At 38.7% G+C, this 17633-nt stretch overlaps 1 protein-coding gene across 1 annotated transcript in view; it reads left to right on the top strand.

The window, feature by feature from the left end:
* SLIT3 (slit guidance ligand 3) overlaps positions 1–17633 on the top strand; it is a 597642-nt gene that overhangs the window by 52181 nt on the left and 527828 nt on the right. Inside the window, exon 3 of the mRNA XM_063085643.1 lies at positions 5702–5773. Coding sequence (XP_062941713.1) covers positions 5702–5773 — 72 coding nt within the window. The remainder of the gene's footprint in view (positions 1–5701; positions 5774–17633) is intronic.

Here is a 17633-nt window from a genome sequence, read left to right as displayed (position 1 = left end):
AAAAAGGCGATATTACAACTGATTCATCTGAAATACAAGGAATCATTCGAGACTACTATAAACAACTATACGCCAACAAATTTGAAAATCTGGAGGAAATGGATAAATTTCTGGACACACACAAGCTCCCAAAACTGAACCGTGAAGACGTAGAAAATTTGAACAGACCAATAACAATAAAGGAGATTGAAGCTGTTATCAGAAGGCTCCCAACAAAGAAAAGCCCAGGACCAGATGGATTCACAGCAGAATTTTACCAAACATTCAAAGAGGAATTGACACCGATTCTTTACAAACTATTCCAAAAGATTGAAACGGACGCAAATCTCCCAAACTCATTCTATGAAGCAAACATCATCCTGATACCAAAACCAGGTAAAGATATAACCAAAAAAGAAAACTACAGGCCGATATCCTTGATGAATATAGATGCAAAAATCCTCACTAAAATACTAGCAAACAGAATACAGCAACACATAGGAAAAATTATTCATCACGATCAAGTGGGATTCATCCCAGGGATGCAAGGTTGGTTCAACATACGCAAATCAATAAATGTGATACACCATATTAATAAACTCAAACACAAGGACCATATGATCATCTCTATAGATGCTGAAAAAGCATTTGATAAAGTTCAGCACTCATTCATGACAAAGACCCTCTGTAAGTTAGGTATAGAGGGAAAGTATCTCAACATAATTAAAGCCATATATGCCAAACCCACTGCCAATATCATCCTGAATGGGGAAAAGCTGAAAGCTTTTCCTTTAAGAACAGGAACTAGACAAGGATGCCCACTCTCACCACTCCTATTCAACATAGTGTTTGAAGTACTAGCCAGAGCAATCAGAGAAGAGAAGGAAATAAAGGGCATCCAGATTGGAAAAGATGAAGTCAAACTGTCCCTGTTTGCAGATGACATGATCCTATATATCGAACAGCCTAAAACCTCTACAAAAAAACTGTTGGAATTGATAAATGATTTCAGCACAGTAGCAGGATACAAAATCAACACACAAAAATCAGTAGCATTTCTTTTCTCCAATAGTGAACATGCAGAAGGAGAAATCAAGAAAGCCTGCCCATTTACAATAGCCACCAAAAAAATAAAATACTTAGGAATTGAGTTAACCAAGGAGGTGAAAAATCTCTATAATGAGAACTACAAACCACTGCTGAGAGAAATTAGAGAGGATACAAGAAGATGGAAAGATATTCCATGCTCTTGGATTGGAAGAATCAACATAGTGAAAATGTCCATACTACCCAAAGTGATATACAAATTCAATGCAATCCCCATCAAAATTCCAAACATATTTTTCTCAGAAATGGAAAAAACTATTCAGACATTTATATGGAACAATAAAAGACCACGAATAGCCAAAGCAATGCTCAGCAAAAAAAATAAAGCTGGAGGCATAACACTACCTGACTTTAAGCTATACTACAAAGCTATAATAACCAAAACAGTATGGTACTGGCATAAAAACAGACACACTGACCAATGGAATAGAATAGAGAATCCAGAAATCAACCCACACACTTACTGCCATCTGATCTTTGACAAAGGCACCAAGCCTATTCACTGGGGAAGGGACTGCCTCTTCAGCAAGTGGTGTTGGGATAACTGGATATCAATATGCAGGAGAATGAAACTAGATCCATACCTCTCACCGTATACTAAAATCAACTCAAAATGGATTAAGGATTTAAATATACACCCTGAGACAATAAAACTTCTTAAAGAAAACATAGGAGAAACACTTCAGGAAATAGGACTGGGCACAGACTTCATGAATACGACCCCAAAAGCACGGGCAACCAAAGGAAAAATAAACAAATGGGATTATATCAAACTAAAAAGCTTCTGCACAGCAAAAGAAACAATTAAAAGAGTTAAAAGACAACCAACAGAGTGGGAGAAAATATTTGCAAAATATACATCTGACAAAGGATTAATATCCAGAATATATAAGGAACTCAAACAACTTTACAAGAAGAAAACAAGCAACCCAATTCAAAAATGGGCAAAAGAGCTAAGTAGGCATTTCTCTAAGGAAGATATCCAAATGGCCAACAGACATATGAAAAAATGCTCAACATCACTCAGCATCCGGGAAATGCAAATCAAAACCACACTGAGATACCATCTAACCCCAGTTAGGATGGCTAAAATCCAAAAGACTATGAACGATAAATGCTGGCGAGGTTGCGGAGAAAAAGGAACTCTCATACATTGTTGGTGGGACTGCAAAATGGTGCAGCCTCTATGGAAAATGGTATGGAGGTTCCTTAAACAATTGCAAATAGATCTACCATACGACCCAGCCATCCCACTGTTGGGAATATACCCAGAGGAATGGAAATCATCAAGTCGAAGGTATACCTCTTCCCCAATGTTCATCGCAGCACTCTTTACAATAGCCAAGAGTTGGAACCAGCCCAAATGCCCATCATCAGATGAGTGGATACGGAAAATGTGGTACATCTACACAATGGAATACTACTCAGCTATAAAAACGAATGAAATACTGCCATTTGCAACAACATGGATGGACCTTGAGAGAATTATATTAAGTGAAACAAGTCAGGCACAGAAAGAGAAATACCACATGTTCTCACTTATTGGAGGGAGCTAAACATTAATATATAAATTCACACACACACATACACACACACACACTAATCGGGGGGGGGAGGGAAGAAGATATAACAACCACAATTATTTTAAGTTGATACAACAAGCAAACAGAAAGGACATTGTTGGGGGGGAGGGGGGGAGGGAGAAGGGAGGGAGGTTTTGGTGATGGGGAGCATTAATCAGCTACAATGTATATCGAGAAAATAAAATTTAAAAAAAAAAAAAAAAAGAAAAGCCAAGAAGAGATGGTGCATTTCCGTGGGGCTAGTGACGACAAAGAGCCACCGCTACCACCTGGGCCTCAAGGAGCAGTGGGGGAAAGTGGTTACTAGAGCCCAGCAAAGGCAGGGACTGCCGACAGGACCTATGGTCTCAGGTAGAGGGACACAGTAAACCTGAAGTGACTTGGCAGGGAAGGAGGAAATAAATCCCCCAACCACACTCTCCTCTCACCCTCTGATCCCCGGTTGGTGACTCCCATTGGCTGAACCCAACAGGAAGCTGGAGGTCAAAGAAGCTTCTCGATGAAGCTGATTAAATTCAGCTTTTCAAAAGGAAGGAAGGAAAGAAAGACCACAGTAGTGCTGTGGTCGTACAGAGGGAGGGAATATTCCTAGGGCTACAAAGTGGAGTTGGGGGGAGAGGGGGAAGTAGAGGGACGTTGGGAGATAATTGGGTGGAGACAAGGGGTACAATAGTAATTTCTGGTAATGGGTATGCCCCCAGTAGGAATCTGGCCCTCACATCATGGGCAGGAAGGGTGACAATTAGCTTTGTATCTCATGAATATTCTTAAATAAATAAATTAAATTAAATTGTAAATAAATTCAGCTTTCCAGGGCCTGAGCAAGGTGGAGAAGGAGCACATATCTCATATGGATATATTTGCATTTCTTCTATTCTCCTTTCTGAAAGCAGTGGAAGATTAATTTAGCTAGCACAGAGTAAAGGGAATGTGACACTCAGCTACGCTAGAGTTGGTCCATGTTGTAACTGAGAAATAATGACAGCAAGCAACTCTGTGACTGATTGATAGTAAAAACCTGGTTGAGCAAACCCCCAGTCACTAGTACTAAACTGGCTCCCTGTTTAGCAAGATGTGCTAGTGTGAGTCTGTTAGCATTCCAAGGCCCTCCTAACCATATGGTAGAATGGAAAAGGAAGAAAAGAGAAGGGAAACATTTATTAAGACTCTAATCATACTCCAGGTCCTGACTAGATGATTCCATTTTTATTCTCATAAGAACTTATGCAATGTTTTATCTTCTCTGTTTTATAAGTGAGGAAACTGAATCTCAGAGAGGTTGACTAACTCAATATTACAACACCAGCTAGTATGAAAACAGGACAGGAATTCTAAACTAAATCTGGAAAGCACACCAGACAGCAAGTTAGAAGGTCTACCCTACCTAGCTGTGTGACTTTGTATGAATAATTTCTCCTTGGGAAAGTCTCTTAACCTCTCTGTTCAATCATTTCTAAATCTGTTAAGTGAGGAGCCTGTGGGATCAATCTGTGAGGGGCAGAAGTAACATAAATGTGAGAACTAGAGCTGATGAGGACTGTGGAAAACTGGGCAGCAAGGTGCCCTTGCCTACCGGGTGCTCAGTGCAGGCGAATTCATATTTGGAAATGTGAGAAACAATTTTTTAAAATGAGTTTCTTTTGTGGGGTGTGTGTGTGTGTGTGTGTGTGTGTAATAACCTGAGTTTTAACTGTAACAAATTTACAGAAATATAAAATATCATTGAACCCAAACTAAATACCTCCACCCACTCTGACAGGAAGAAACTTCATGAATCCTAGACTAGCCTTTCCCTGCATATAAAATCAGCATGTGCTGAGGCCCAAAGTCTTCATTCACTTTTCATTCATTCAGTAAGTGTTGATTAAGTGGCTGCTATGCTGGACAATTGTGATAGAGCTAGGCATACAATGACCCGAAGTTCTACCATCTTGGTCTTTAGGCACAGTGGGGAAAGTGGACTTGAACATTAAACACAGGAGCCTCGGTGTTAAGCCTAAGAAGTGCAGGAAGTTATAAACTTTCTAAGAGGTGGAGGGCTGTCGAGGTGAAGACCCAGCTTTTCCAAGGCTGCTCTTCCTCTCCTTCTGCCATTCATTCAGGTGTTTGAGGGCACCTCTCCTCCTGCCTAATCCAGAGGAAGCCACGACTCTTCCTAAACTCCACCTTCCAAAAAAACATCCTTGAATCACGAGTGCATCCCCACTAAACCCTGTTCAGCCACTTAATGCAGCCTCGTCATTGCTCAGCCCGGGGTCAGCACCGGATGGAAGCTATGCAGCTCGTTGCCTCCCTTCCCTGCTATTCAGCTAATCCATTTTAAGCTGCCATGTTTTTTTTTTTTTAAATGAGTGGAACAAATGTTTCATTGTATGTTCAGTTCTTAGGATATACCACATGCGTGAGTCAAACTCACTTAGCAGAGTGTGTAGGGTTTTTAATCACCTGCTTGGAGGGCTTAGTGGGTGAGCAGAGCTTGTGGCTGGGGGTAGGGAGACAGAGCTTTTGTGACCATCATCATGAGGTTGGGATTAGCCAGGCCCTGGGTGAGAGGAGTTCCTGGAACCAAGCTGGTTTCCTTGGTCCCAGCTAGTAGTCTCACTATAGTTTCACCCTTTCACGAGGGTGAACACGGAAGGCCCTTGTCAATGAAGTATTTTTGAATCCTTGGAGGAGGGAGCTCCGAGGGAAGAGATGCTGAATATATGTGTGGTTTTTATAAGAAGCAGCTTTTACCTCTTCCTTTTCTGTGCAACATCCTGCAGTGCTTGGGGGGACATTTGCTGAGAACATTCTTAAAATAGAGGCATGAAAACCAATCTGTCAGGTAGACGTGTGCAGGCGGTGAAACCCTGGTTACCGTGACACCAAGCTGGGATGTGAGTTATCTTGTCCCACCAGGCTGATCCCATCTGGAGGGGCCCAGAGGGTCATGGGAGGGACTGAGTGATCAGGCCTGCATGGCCTGAAGCCTGGCATGAGGATCCCTGAGCCCAGCTTTGTCCTTGACCTTGCTACCTCTGTGATTCTAGGCATCTGGAAGACAACCAGGTCAGCATCATTGAGAGAGGCGCCTTCCAGGACCTGAAGCAGCTGGAGCGATTGTAAGTACAGCATGACCTCTTTTCTCGAAAAGTGTCTTTTTTTCTTTTTTTATACATTTGGTAAATTGGCCTTATGACATTGTTTTAAAAAAGTCTCCAATGTTTAATAAAACTTTTGCCATTATATTTAAAGCACATTAGATGCATGTCAAAGAGACACTGAGATCCACTTAAACTCCTTTTCTTGGAAGGTGCTAGAATCGGCATCGGGGCTTTGTTTTTCTTCTTCCTAGGCTTGCGCTCTCTCGGTGTCTATCCCCAGGCTGGTTTTCACCCAAGCCTCAGCCTTCTCTTTCATGGAGCAGAGAAGCCTGCAGTTACTCCTGTCATGGAACCCAGCATCAGACACCCCCTGCTCCTCCTTCCTCCGACCCTTTCCTCCCTGAGACTCCTTGGCCCCACTTTCTTGGGAGAGGAAGGACAGGCGAGTGGGCGCAGTCTTGGGGGTGCTTGTGTCTCCTCTGAGTGAGCATCAGCCTCTGTCAGGATGCCCACATGTTTCCATGAGAGAATGCATTGCCAGTGGTTTAAAAATAGGCCTCTGTTCTGACTCGATCAGAGGGAGAGAGGAAAAGGGTGAGGATGGGAGATGGATGGAGCCTCCATTTGTTTTGCTGATGAATGCTTTTGCAGAAAACTCTTGGAGCACTTTGATGAGGGGGCTGCTCAGATGGTTAAGTGGGCAACTTCACCTTTCCTCAGTTAATCACATCTGGCAGCTCATAACATCTGGATATTTGCTTTCTGCCCACTGAGCGGGGATTGTCCCCAAGAGCACTTAGTCATGCTGGTGGGCGGCTCTCTTCAGTGCTTGCCTCTGCATCCTGGCTGCTCTGACATCTCAGCCTCCTCCCGCGGTTGGATATGAGGCTGCAAACAGCTTACCATTCTGCCAGCTTACCTGGAAGAACTGTGCTCTCTTGACCTGTCTTGTTGCCAAATCTCATTTACAGAGTTGAGCTTGGGTAAGGTGGCGTGCCTGCCACCAACTTGTTAGCTTTATGATGTGTCATCATGTCACACGGAGTCATTCCATCTGGAGCTACATGGGAAAAAGGAAGGTCCTCATCACACGTCAATTAGTATTACCCAGTAGAATGCTTTATTCCCTCTCTGTTGTGTGAACTGTCTCACTTATTTTTCTCCTCCTGGGTCAAGTCCCAGCATATGTTCTGCTGCCGATGGTTTGAAAATATGACATATATCTCTTGCAAGGGAAAACAGTTATAAAAATAATGAATATTGCCTCTGTTTACATGTTTATTTTTCATTTTCTTAAAACTTAAATTCTCCTTATTTAGACCAAAGAAAACACGAAAGTATTTGTTGAATCTGGTGTCTTTGTATGAAATATTCAACATTTACATGAAAAGATAAATATACAGTCCTTTGTAAAAAAAAAAAAAAAAACAAAGCCACCTCTTGCTTAGTCTTCTAATGAGAAGGGTAAATAAATTCTCAATTTGTTAATTTCACGGTTGTTGGGAAGGAACTAATTGAGTACCTTGGGCATGCCAGGAACCATGGCGGTGTTTTACCTGCTATCTGCGCTTTTATCCCCACAAAACTCCTATGAGGTGCTATTACCCTCATTTTGCAGATGAAGAAACAGAGGCCCAGGGAGATTTAAGTCAAAGAATCGTCAAAAGGGGAGCCAAAATGCAAAGCCACATCTGTCTGACATCAAAGCTCACGTCCTTTCATACTCCTGTGTTGCAGACATTAGATGAAGTGTGATCTTTAGCAATGGCCCTGCAAACAGCCTCTCACATACCCATTTAACCCCAGGGAATATCAGTGAAATATTCTGGCAAGAGGCTCTTTTCTTTGGCTTGGTGAACAAGGCTGAAATACCATGCACGTCTGGGGAACTGAAGGGATTGCAATTGCAGAGAAACCTGGCTGCTTCTCCACTTTGGTATATTAGGTGGGTAATGCTAGCTGCTGTACTAGATAAATCCCAAATCTCAGTGACTTAACACAGTGGAAGTGTACTTCTTATTCATGTAAAACCCAAAGTGGGTGTTCCTGATAGAGCCTCTCCTCCAAGTGCAGACCAAGGACACAGGCTCCTTCCACTCCTTGACTTTACTATCTTTAAGTCTTCCAAGATGCTAATGTTTTTCTGCATCGAGCCAGTAGAAGGGAAAACAGCAGGAAGGATTGCACATTGGATGTTTTCGTGGGTGAGATCTGGAAGGAGTACATGTTGCTTCCACCCTTAAGTACCTTGTGCTAGAACTCAGTCACATGGCCATAGGAAAGTGCAGGGGAGGGCAAGAAAGGTAGCTGAGCGATGTGCCCAGGAAATGGAAGCAACAGGCTTAGTGAGCTGAGAAAGTACTTGGTCAGCAATAAGACTGGACGTATAGGGAGCTGGACTGCCAGACACAGTTGGATAGACACCCTCATTTGAGGCCTTCCAGGGTCAGCAAGCAGGGGGGTGTGTGTGTGACATTCATCGTGACTGGTGTCAATCTGCTTTTGGTTATTCAGTTTCTTCCCAAACAAACTGAGGGATGTAGACTAGGAAAATACGGTAAATTTCCTATTAACAACTGAAGAAATTGATGACGGATGTGCCATGTCTAGCTCTCACCCTTGGCTCACCTTACCCGTGTCTCTATGTTTGGTAGTAGATTAATCTTTTTTTTTTTTTTCTTAAATAAGCATTCTTTATTACTCTCTGAGTACTTGAAAATGAGTACATTTAAGGTTCATTGTTTTTGTTTTCAAAATATGAACATTCCCTTCACACCTAAATCAAACATGCTTTTAACTCTGTGATGCATCCTGGTCTTTCTCTGTAACTCTCCTCATTCATATCCACTCTCAGCCTCTCTTGCCTGAGCTGTTACTTTATGTCAAACTTATTTTCACCATCTCTTAAAGGTCCATCACTAATAAGCAATGGTTCTACTGCTACTCTGTCACCTAGTCTTGCTGACAGCCGCTCCTAACACATTTGTTCATTTATTTTTTCAGGATACCTACAAACTAGGAGTAAGAAAAAAATTAGTTGGGGTTATTTTTTAAAACTTTTACATTGCTTATTTCTATTCTCAAACCAGCTTCCTTTCCTTTTTTTTTTTTTGTTTTGTTTTGTTTTGCTTTCGTTTTTTTTTTATTGTACATGTTTATGTGGTACTGTTTGTTTCAATACATGCATATATTATATAATGACCTAATTAGAAGAGTTAGCATATCCATCACCCAGACATTGTTCATTTCTTTGTGGTTATAACGTTCAAGATCCTCTTTTCTTACTATCTTGAAATATACAATGTAATATTATTAGCTATTGTCACCTTAGAGCACCAGAACTTATTCTTTCTATCTTTATATTTATAAGTTGGTACTGGTCTACTAACCTTTCCTTGCACACCCACTCCAAAATTTTTTTTTCTTTTGCCACAAAACAAGTCTAAGGAAATTCAGAGAATTCACAAGTGTGTGGAAATTAAACAACATTCTCCTAAATAAACAGTGGGTAAAAAGAAAAATCACAGGGAAATTAGAGAGTACTTTAAGACAAAGATCAAAGCGCAACATACCAAAATGTATAGGATGCAGGGCTCATGCAGTGTTTAGAGGAAAATTTATACTTGTAAACACCTATATTAAAAATAAGAAAAATCTCGAATCAGTAATGTGAACTTCTACATTAAGAAAATAGAAAAAGAAGAGCAAACTAAGCCAAAAGCAAATATAAGCAGGAAATAATGAAGATTGCAACAGAAATATATGAAATAGGGAATTAGAAAACAATAGAGAAAATAAACAAAACCAAAAGTTGATTCTTTAAAATGATCAGTAAAACTTGCAAACTTTTATTTAGACAGGACAAGAGAAAAAGAGAGAAGACTGAAATCACTAAAATCAGAAATAAAGCAGGGGCATTACGACATTGTCATTATGTTTTTTTGTGGTGGTAGCATTTAGTTTCTTTCTCTTTCTCGTTTGCATTTTTGTTCTACTAGTGGGGTTTGTTGTTTCTTATGTATTTGTAGTAGTGGTTATTGTTTTTTGGATTCCAGATGCAGGACTTCCTTGAGGATTTTTTGTAGGGCTGGTCATGTAGTGGTGAACTCCTGCAGTTTTTGTCTGGATAGTACACTATTTTTCCCTCATTTCTGAAGGATAGCCTTGCTGCCTATAGTATTTTTGGTGGCAGTTTTTTTCTTTTAGTATTTTGAATATATCATCCCATTTTCTTCTGACTTATAGAGTTTCTGCTGAGAAGGCTACTGTTAGTCTGATAGATGCTCCCTTATAGGTGACTTGGTGCTTTTCTCTTGTTTCTCTTAATATTCCCTCTTTGTCTTTGAGCTTTGCCAGTTTGAGTATAATGTGTCTTGGACAGGATCTCTTTTGGGGTTAATTCTGTTTGGGGATCTTTGAGCCTCCTGGATCAGAAGGTTTGTGTCTCTCCCTATACCTGGGAAGTTTTCTGTTATTTCATTGAATAGGTTTTCCATGCCTTTTTCTTTCTCTTCCCCTTCTGGAACACCCATGATTCATACGTTGGTGTGCTTAAGGTTGTCTGATAGCTCTCTTAGATTTTCTTCATTTTTTTAAATTCTTTTTTTCCTTTTTCCTTTTTTTTTTTTTTTTTTTTTGTCTGCCTGGGTTATTTCAAAAAGACTATCTTCAAGATCAGAAATTCTTTCTTCTGCTTATTCTAGCCTGCTGCTTAAGCTCTTGGTTGTGTTTTTTATTTTGTTGCATTAATCATTTTGTTGCATGAACTCAGTTCCATGAGTTCTGCTACATTTTTTTAAGGTATTAATTTCTTTGTTAATTTTCTTCTTCATATCCTAGATTTTTTTCTCATTTCATTATGTTGTCTAACTGAGTCTTCTCATATATAAGTGAGTTTCCTTAAGATTGTTGCTTGGGATTCCTTTTCAGTCATTTCAAGGGTTTCCTGCTCTATATGGTCTGGTATTTGAGAATTACTGTATTGTTTTGGTGGTGTAATATTTTCTTGGGTTTTCATATTTCTAGTACCTCTATGTTGATGTCTGGTCATCTGGTAGAGCAGTTGCCTCTATTCCTCTGGAGTGGGCTTTGAGGACAGAGATGTCCTCTTTTTCCCATCTCCACTGATGACTTACCTTGTGTCAATGCAGTTGAGTGTCTGGCAGGCCACCTGAACAGTGGCTATGGCTACTGCTGTGGTGTTGAGCTGCTTTTGTGGCAGCAGTGGCTGTGGTAGTGGTTGTCATGGGCCACTCATATAGAAGCAGTTTTTTCAGTGTGCTCTGAGGGCATTGCTCTCAGCTCCTGCCTAGGACCCTGGGCATGCTCTTGCCTGCTTCTAGGTGGAGGGGTCTGCCACTAGTCTTTATTGATCATATTCTGAAATATGGCCTGGAAATTGTATTGGTTCATTTCTGCAAGGTTTATTTCCATTCTGAATGCTCCTTATTGGTTTGTTCTTTTGGGGCTTACTGGGAAAGGGAAGGGAAGCGAAGCCTGTTCTTTGGGTTTCAGCTCAGGAATTTTCACGAGAGGATCCTGTCTCCAGATTGAGTTAGGTGCCCCTCTCATCTTATAACACACAATTATCTGTATCACAGCATTCATGACACCATGTTTTATTTCCCTATTTGCTAGATTATCTCTACCCAAAATTATGAGTATGTTGAGGTCAGGATTCATGTCCCATTTAGTTCATAATCACAAAGGCTTGAACATGGTGTGATAGTAAGTTCTTGTGGAATATTTATCAAAAATTCTCGAGTTTTTCTTCTATACCAGTGGTTCTGAGCTGGGACTAATTTTGGCTCCCAGAGGACATCAGACAATGTCTGGAGACATCTTTGAATATTGCAACTGGTGGATGCTACCTAGCGAGTAAAAGCCAGGAATATCTCTAAAACATCCTAAAATTCATAGGACGGCCTCACACAAAAAATTATCCAGCCCAATATATTACTAGTGCTGTAACTGAGAAACTCTGCTCTTTAACTATTTTGTGTCAGATAGCATGTTAGACACTTTATATATTCCAACTCATTTAATCCACACAGGAATATTATGAGGTTAGAATTATCAAGTCACTGATATGACAAAATAGAAATTTCAAAGCATTGCCTATGAAGTATCATTGCTAAATATGTTTTCTCTAAATCTCATTTAGCTAGATCTCACCTCTGGTCTCCAGAATGTAGATGGAATAGAGGAAAAAGACAAGTCAACATCACAAAAGGGGTTCGAGTTGACCGTTCCATATTAAAAGAAGCTTAAGATAGAATAGGAGCAAAAAAATTGGGAGGGTCAGTGGAATTAAAGTGTTCTAACACAATGTATATCGACAAAATAAAATTAAAAAATAAAAATAAAAAAATAAAGTGTTCTAAGATCCTTGAATTATCTAGGAAGTGATAATAGTGCTAAGGTTTATTGCCTTATTAAATTGAGGATGCTTGATGTAATCTGTAGAATAGCCTCTAAAAGGAATAAAAAAAAAAAAAAAAAAAAAAAAAAGCTAGCCAAATAGAGGGAGAGGGCTATGGTATGATACAAAAAAAAAAAAAAAAAAAAAGGTTAATTCAAATAAGGAATAAAAGGAGGAAAAAAGAACATAGAACAAATGAGACAAATAGAAAACAAATAGTAAAATGATACATTTAAATAGAAATATAACATAATTACTTTATATGTAAATGGACTAATCCTCTAATCTAAGGACATAGATTCTCAGAGTGGATTAAAAAACACAACAATTATATTCTTAGAAAACACAAACATTAAACATAAAGATGGAGAAAGTTGAAAATAAAATGATGGAAAATTGTACTAGGAAAACACCAACCAAAAGAAGGTTGGTATAGCTTTACTTATATTAGATAAAGCAGATTTTTAAAAAAGAAACATTATTTGATATAAAGAGGGACATTTCATAATGATAAACTAAGCCAGGAAGGCACAGCAAATCTATGTCTATATGTATCTAAAAGCATCACCTGGAAATATATAAAACAAATATTGATAGAACTAAATGGATAAATAGACGAGTTCATAATCATAGTTAAGATACCTTTCTCAGTAATTGATAGACACAAGCAGATACAATTATTAACAACATACAATTTTAACAAAAATATTTGCAAATCTGACCTAACTGATATGTAGAGAACACTGCAAACAACTGTAGAAGTATGAAACTTTTATTGTATTCTGATCTAGAAAGCAAGTCTCAACAAATATCAGAGGATTGAAATCATGTGGAGCATGTTCTCTGAGAACAGAAATAATCAAGAAGTCAAAAACAAAACAATAAGTAGAATATTGTAAAATATTTGAAATTGAGTAATATACTTACAAATAACCTCTGAATGAAAGAACATATCCCAGTGGAAATTGGAACATATATTTTTCTTTCTTTCTTTTTTTTATTTATATTTAATTTTATTTTGTCAATATACATTGTGGCTGATTATTGCTCCCCATCACCAAAACCTCCCTCCCTCCCACCTCCCCCCCAACAATGTCCTCTCTGTTTGCTTCTCGTGTCAACTTCAATTAATTGTGGTTGTTATATCTTCTCCCCCCCCCCGGTATTGTTTTTTTTTTTCTGTGTGTGTGTGTGTGTGTGTGTGTGAATTTATATATTAATTTTTAGCTCCCACCAATAAGTGAGAACATGTGGTATTTCTCTTTCTGTGCCTGACTTGTTTCACTTAATATAATTCTCTCAAGGTCCACCCATGTTGTTGCAAATGGCAGTATTTCATTCGTTTTTATAGCTGAGTAGTATTACATTGTGTAGATGTACCACATTTTCCGTATCCACTCATCTGATGATGGGCATTTGGGCTGGTTCCAACTCTTGGCTATTGTAAAGAGTGCTGCGATGAACATTGGGGAACAGGTATACCTTCGACTTGATGATTTCCATTCCTCTGGGTATATTCCCAACAGTGGGATAGCTGGGTCGTATGGTAGATCTATCTGCAATTGTTTGAGGAACCTCCATACCATTTTCCATAGAGGCTGCACCATTTTGCAGTCCCACCAACAATGTATGAGAGTTCCTTTTTCTCCGCAACCTCGCCAGCATTTATCGTTCAGGGTCTTTTGGATTTTAGCCATCCTAACTGGGGTTAGATGGTATCTCAGTGTGGTTTTGATTTGCATTTCCCGGATGCTGAGTGATGTTGAGCATTTTTCATATGTCTGTTGGCCATTTGTATATCTTCCTTAGAGAAATGCCTCCTTAGCTCTTTTGCCCATTTTTTAATTGGGTTGCTTGTTTTCTTCTTGTAAAGTTGTTTGAGTTCCTACTATATTCTGGATATTAATCCTTTGTCAGATGTATATTTTGCAAGTATTTTCTCCCACTCTGTTGGCTGTCTTTTAACTCTGTTAATTGTTTCTTTTGCTGTGCAGAAGCTTTTTAGTTTGATATAATCCCATTTGTTTATTTTTCCTTTGGTTGCCCGTGCTTTTGGGGTCGTATTCATGAAGTCTGTGCCCAGTCCTATTTCCTGAAGTGTTTCTCCTATGTTTTCTTTAAGAAGTTTTATTGTTTCAGGGTGTATATTTAAATCCTTAATCCATTTTGAGTTGATTTTAGTATACGGTGAGAGGTATGGATCTAGTTTCATTCTCCTGCATATGGATATCCAGTTATCCCAGCACCATTTGCTGAAGAGGCAGTCCCTTCCCCAGTGAATAGGCTTGGTGCCTTTGTCGAAGATCACATGGAAGTAAGTGTGTGGGTTGATTTCTGGATTCTCTATTCTATTCCATTGGTCAGTGTGTCTGTTTTTATGCCAGTACCATACTGTTTTGGTTATTATACCTTTGTAGTATAGCTTAAAGTCAGGTAGTGTTATGCCTCCAGATTTATTTTTTTTGCTCAGCATTGCTTTGGCTATGTGTGGCCTTTTATTGTTCCATATAAATATCTGGATAGTTTTTTCCATTTCTGAGAAAAATGTCTTTGGAATTTTGATGGGGATTGCATTGAATTTGTATACCACTTTGGGTAGTATGGACATTTTCACTGTTGATTCTTCCAATCCAAGAGCATGGGATATCTTTCCATCTTGTATCCTCTCTAATTTCTCTCAGCAGTGGTTTGTAGTTCTCGTTATAGAGATTTTTCACCTCCTTGGTTAACTCAATTCCTAAGTATTTTATTTTTTTGGTGGCTATTGTAAATGGGCAGGCTTTCTTGATTTCTCATTCTGCATGTTCATTATTGGAGAAAAGAAGTGCTACTGATTTTTGTGTGTTGATTTTGTATCCTGCTACTGTGCTGAAGTCATTCATCAATTCCAAGAGTTTTTTTGTAGAGGTTTTCGGCTGTTCGATATATAGGATCATGTCATCTGCAAACAGGGACAGTTTGACTTCATCTTTTCCAATCTGGATGCCCTTTATTTCCTTCTCTTCTCTGATTGCTCTGGCTAGTACTTCAAACACTATGTTGAATAGGAGTGGTGAGAGTGGGCATCCTTGTCTAGTTCCTGTTCTTAAAGGAAAAGCTTTCAGCTTTTCCCCATTCAGGATGATATTGGCAGTGGGTTTGGCATATATGGCTTTAATTATGTTGAGATACTTTCCCTCTATACCTAACTTACAGAGGGTCTTTGTCATGAATGAGTGCTGACTTTTATCAAATGCTTTTTCAGCATCTATAGAGATGATCATATGGTCCTTGTGTTTGAGTTTATTAATATGGTGTATCACATTTATTGATTTGCGTATGTTGAACCAACCTTGCATCCCTGGGATGAATCCCACTTGATCGTGGTGAATAATTTTTCGTATGTGTTGCTGTATTCTGTTTGCTAGTATTTTAGTGAGGATTTTTGCATCTATATTCATCAAGGATATCGGCCTGTAGTTTTCTTTTTTGGTTATATCTTTACCTGGTTTTGGTATCAGGATGATGTTTGCTTCATAGAATGAGTTTGGGAGATTTGCGTCCGTTTCAATCTTTTGGAATAGTTTGTAAAGAATTGGTGTCAATTCCTCTTTGAATGTTTGGTAAAATTCTGCTGTGAATCCATCTGGTCCTGGGCTTTTCTTTGTTGGGAGCCTTCTGATAACAGCTTCAATCTCCTTTATTGTTATTGGTCTGTTCAAATTTTCTACGTCTTCATGGTTCAGTTTTGGGAGCTTGTGTGTGTCCAGAAATTTATCCATTTCCTCCAGATTTTCAAATTTGTTGGTGTATGGTTGTTTGTAATAGTCTCGAATGATTCCTTGTATTTCAGATGAATCAGTTGTAATATCGCCTTTTTCATTTCTAATTTTTGTTATTTGAGTCTTCTCTCTTCTTTTTTTTTGTTAGCCATGCTAATGGTTTGTCAATTTTATTTACCTTTTCAGAAAACCAACTTTTTGATTCATTGATCTTTTGAATTGTTTTTTGATTTTCAATTTCATTCAGTTCTGCTCTGATCTTAATGATTTCTTTCCGTCTGCTAACTTTAGGTTTGGATTGTTTTTGTTTTTCTAGTTCTTTAACGTGAAGTGTTAGGTTGTTCACTTGCCATCTTTCCATTCTTCTGAAGTGAGCGTTTAATGCAATAAATTTCCCCCTTAATACTGCTTTTGCAGTATCCCACAGGTTTTGGTATGATGTATCATTGTTTTCATTAGTTTCAATAAATTTTTTGATTTCCTGCTTGATTTCTTCTTGGACCCATATGTCATTAAGTAGAATGCTGTTTAATTTCCATGTGTTTGTATAGGTTCCAGAGTTTTGTTTGTTATTAATTTCTAGTTTTAATCCATTGTGGTCTGAGAAGATACATGGGATAATTCCAATTTTTTTGAATTTATTGAGACTTGATTTGTGACCTAATATGTGATCTATCCTGGAGAATGATCCATGTGCTGATGAGAAGAATGAATATTCTGAGGTTGTTGGATGGAATGTTCTGTAGATATCTGCCAATTCCAATTGGTCTAGAGTCTTGTTTATATCTTGTGTTTCTCTACTGATTCTTTGCCTAGATGATCTGTCTAATATTGACAGTGGGGTGTTCAGGTCCCCTGCTATTATGGTATTAGTGTCTATTTCCTTCTTTAGGTCTAATAGAGTTTGTTTTATAAATCTGGCTGCTCCAACATTGGGTGCGTACATATTTATGATTGTTATGTCTTCTTGATGGATCAGTCCTTTTATCATTAAGTAGTGTCCCTCATTGTCTCTTTTTATGGTTTTTAGTTTAAAGTCTATTTTGTCAGATAGAAGAATAGCTACTCCAGCTCGTTTTTCTTTTCTGTTTGCATGGTAAATCTTTTTCCATCCTTTCACTCTTAGTCTATGTGAATCTTTATGGGTGAGGTGGGTCTCTTGTAGGCAGCATATAGTTGGGTCCTCCTTTTTGATCCAGTCAGCCAGTCTGTGTCATTTGATTGGGGAATTTAAGCCTTTTACATTAAGAGTTGTTATTGAAAGGTGTTGATTTATTCCTAGCATTTTATTGGTTGTTTGGTTGTCTTAGGTGTCTTTTGTTCCTTGCTTTCTGATTTACTGTTTGGTTTCTGTGTTTGTTGGTTCCTTAGGTTGTAGATACCGTTTTTGTTTGCTTGTTTTGTCTTCATGAATGCCATTTTTATTGTACTAGTGGGTTTAGATTTTTCTTGGGTTTTTTTGGCAGTGGCCGTTATTTTTCAGGAACCAAACCCAGTACTCCCTTGGGGATTTCTTGTAAGGGTGGTCGTGTGGTAGTGAACTCCCGCAGTTTTTGTTTGTCTGAGAAATATACTGTTTGCCCTTCAGTTTGGAAGGAAAGCCTTGCAGGGTAGATTATTCTTGGCTGGCAATCTTTGTCTTTTAGTATTTTGAAAATATCATCCCATTCCTTTCTAGCTTTTAGGGTTTGTGATG

This window comes from Cynocephalus volans, chromosome 2 (genome assembly GCF_027409185.1).
Source record: "Cynocephalus volans isolate mCynVol1 chromosome 2, mCynVol1.pri, whole genome shotgun sequence".
Taxonomy (NCBI): Eukaryota; Metazoa; Chordata; class Mammalia; order Dermoptera; family Cynocephalidae; genus Cynocephalus; species Cynocephalus volans.
This window is presented reverse-complemented; position numbering and strand designations above follow the sequence as displayed.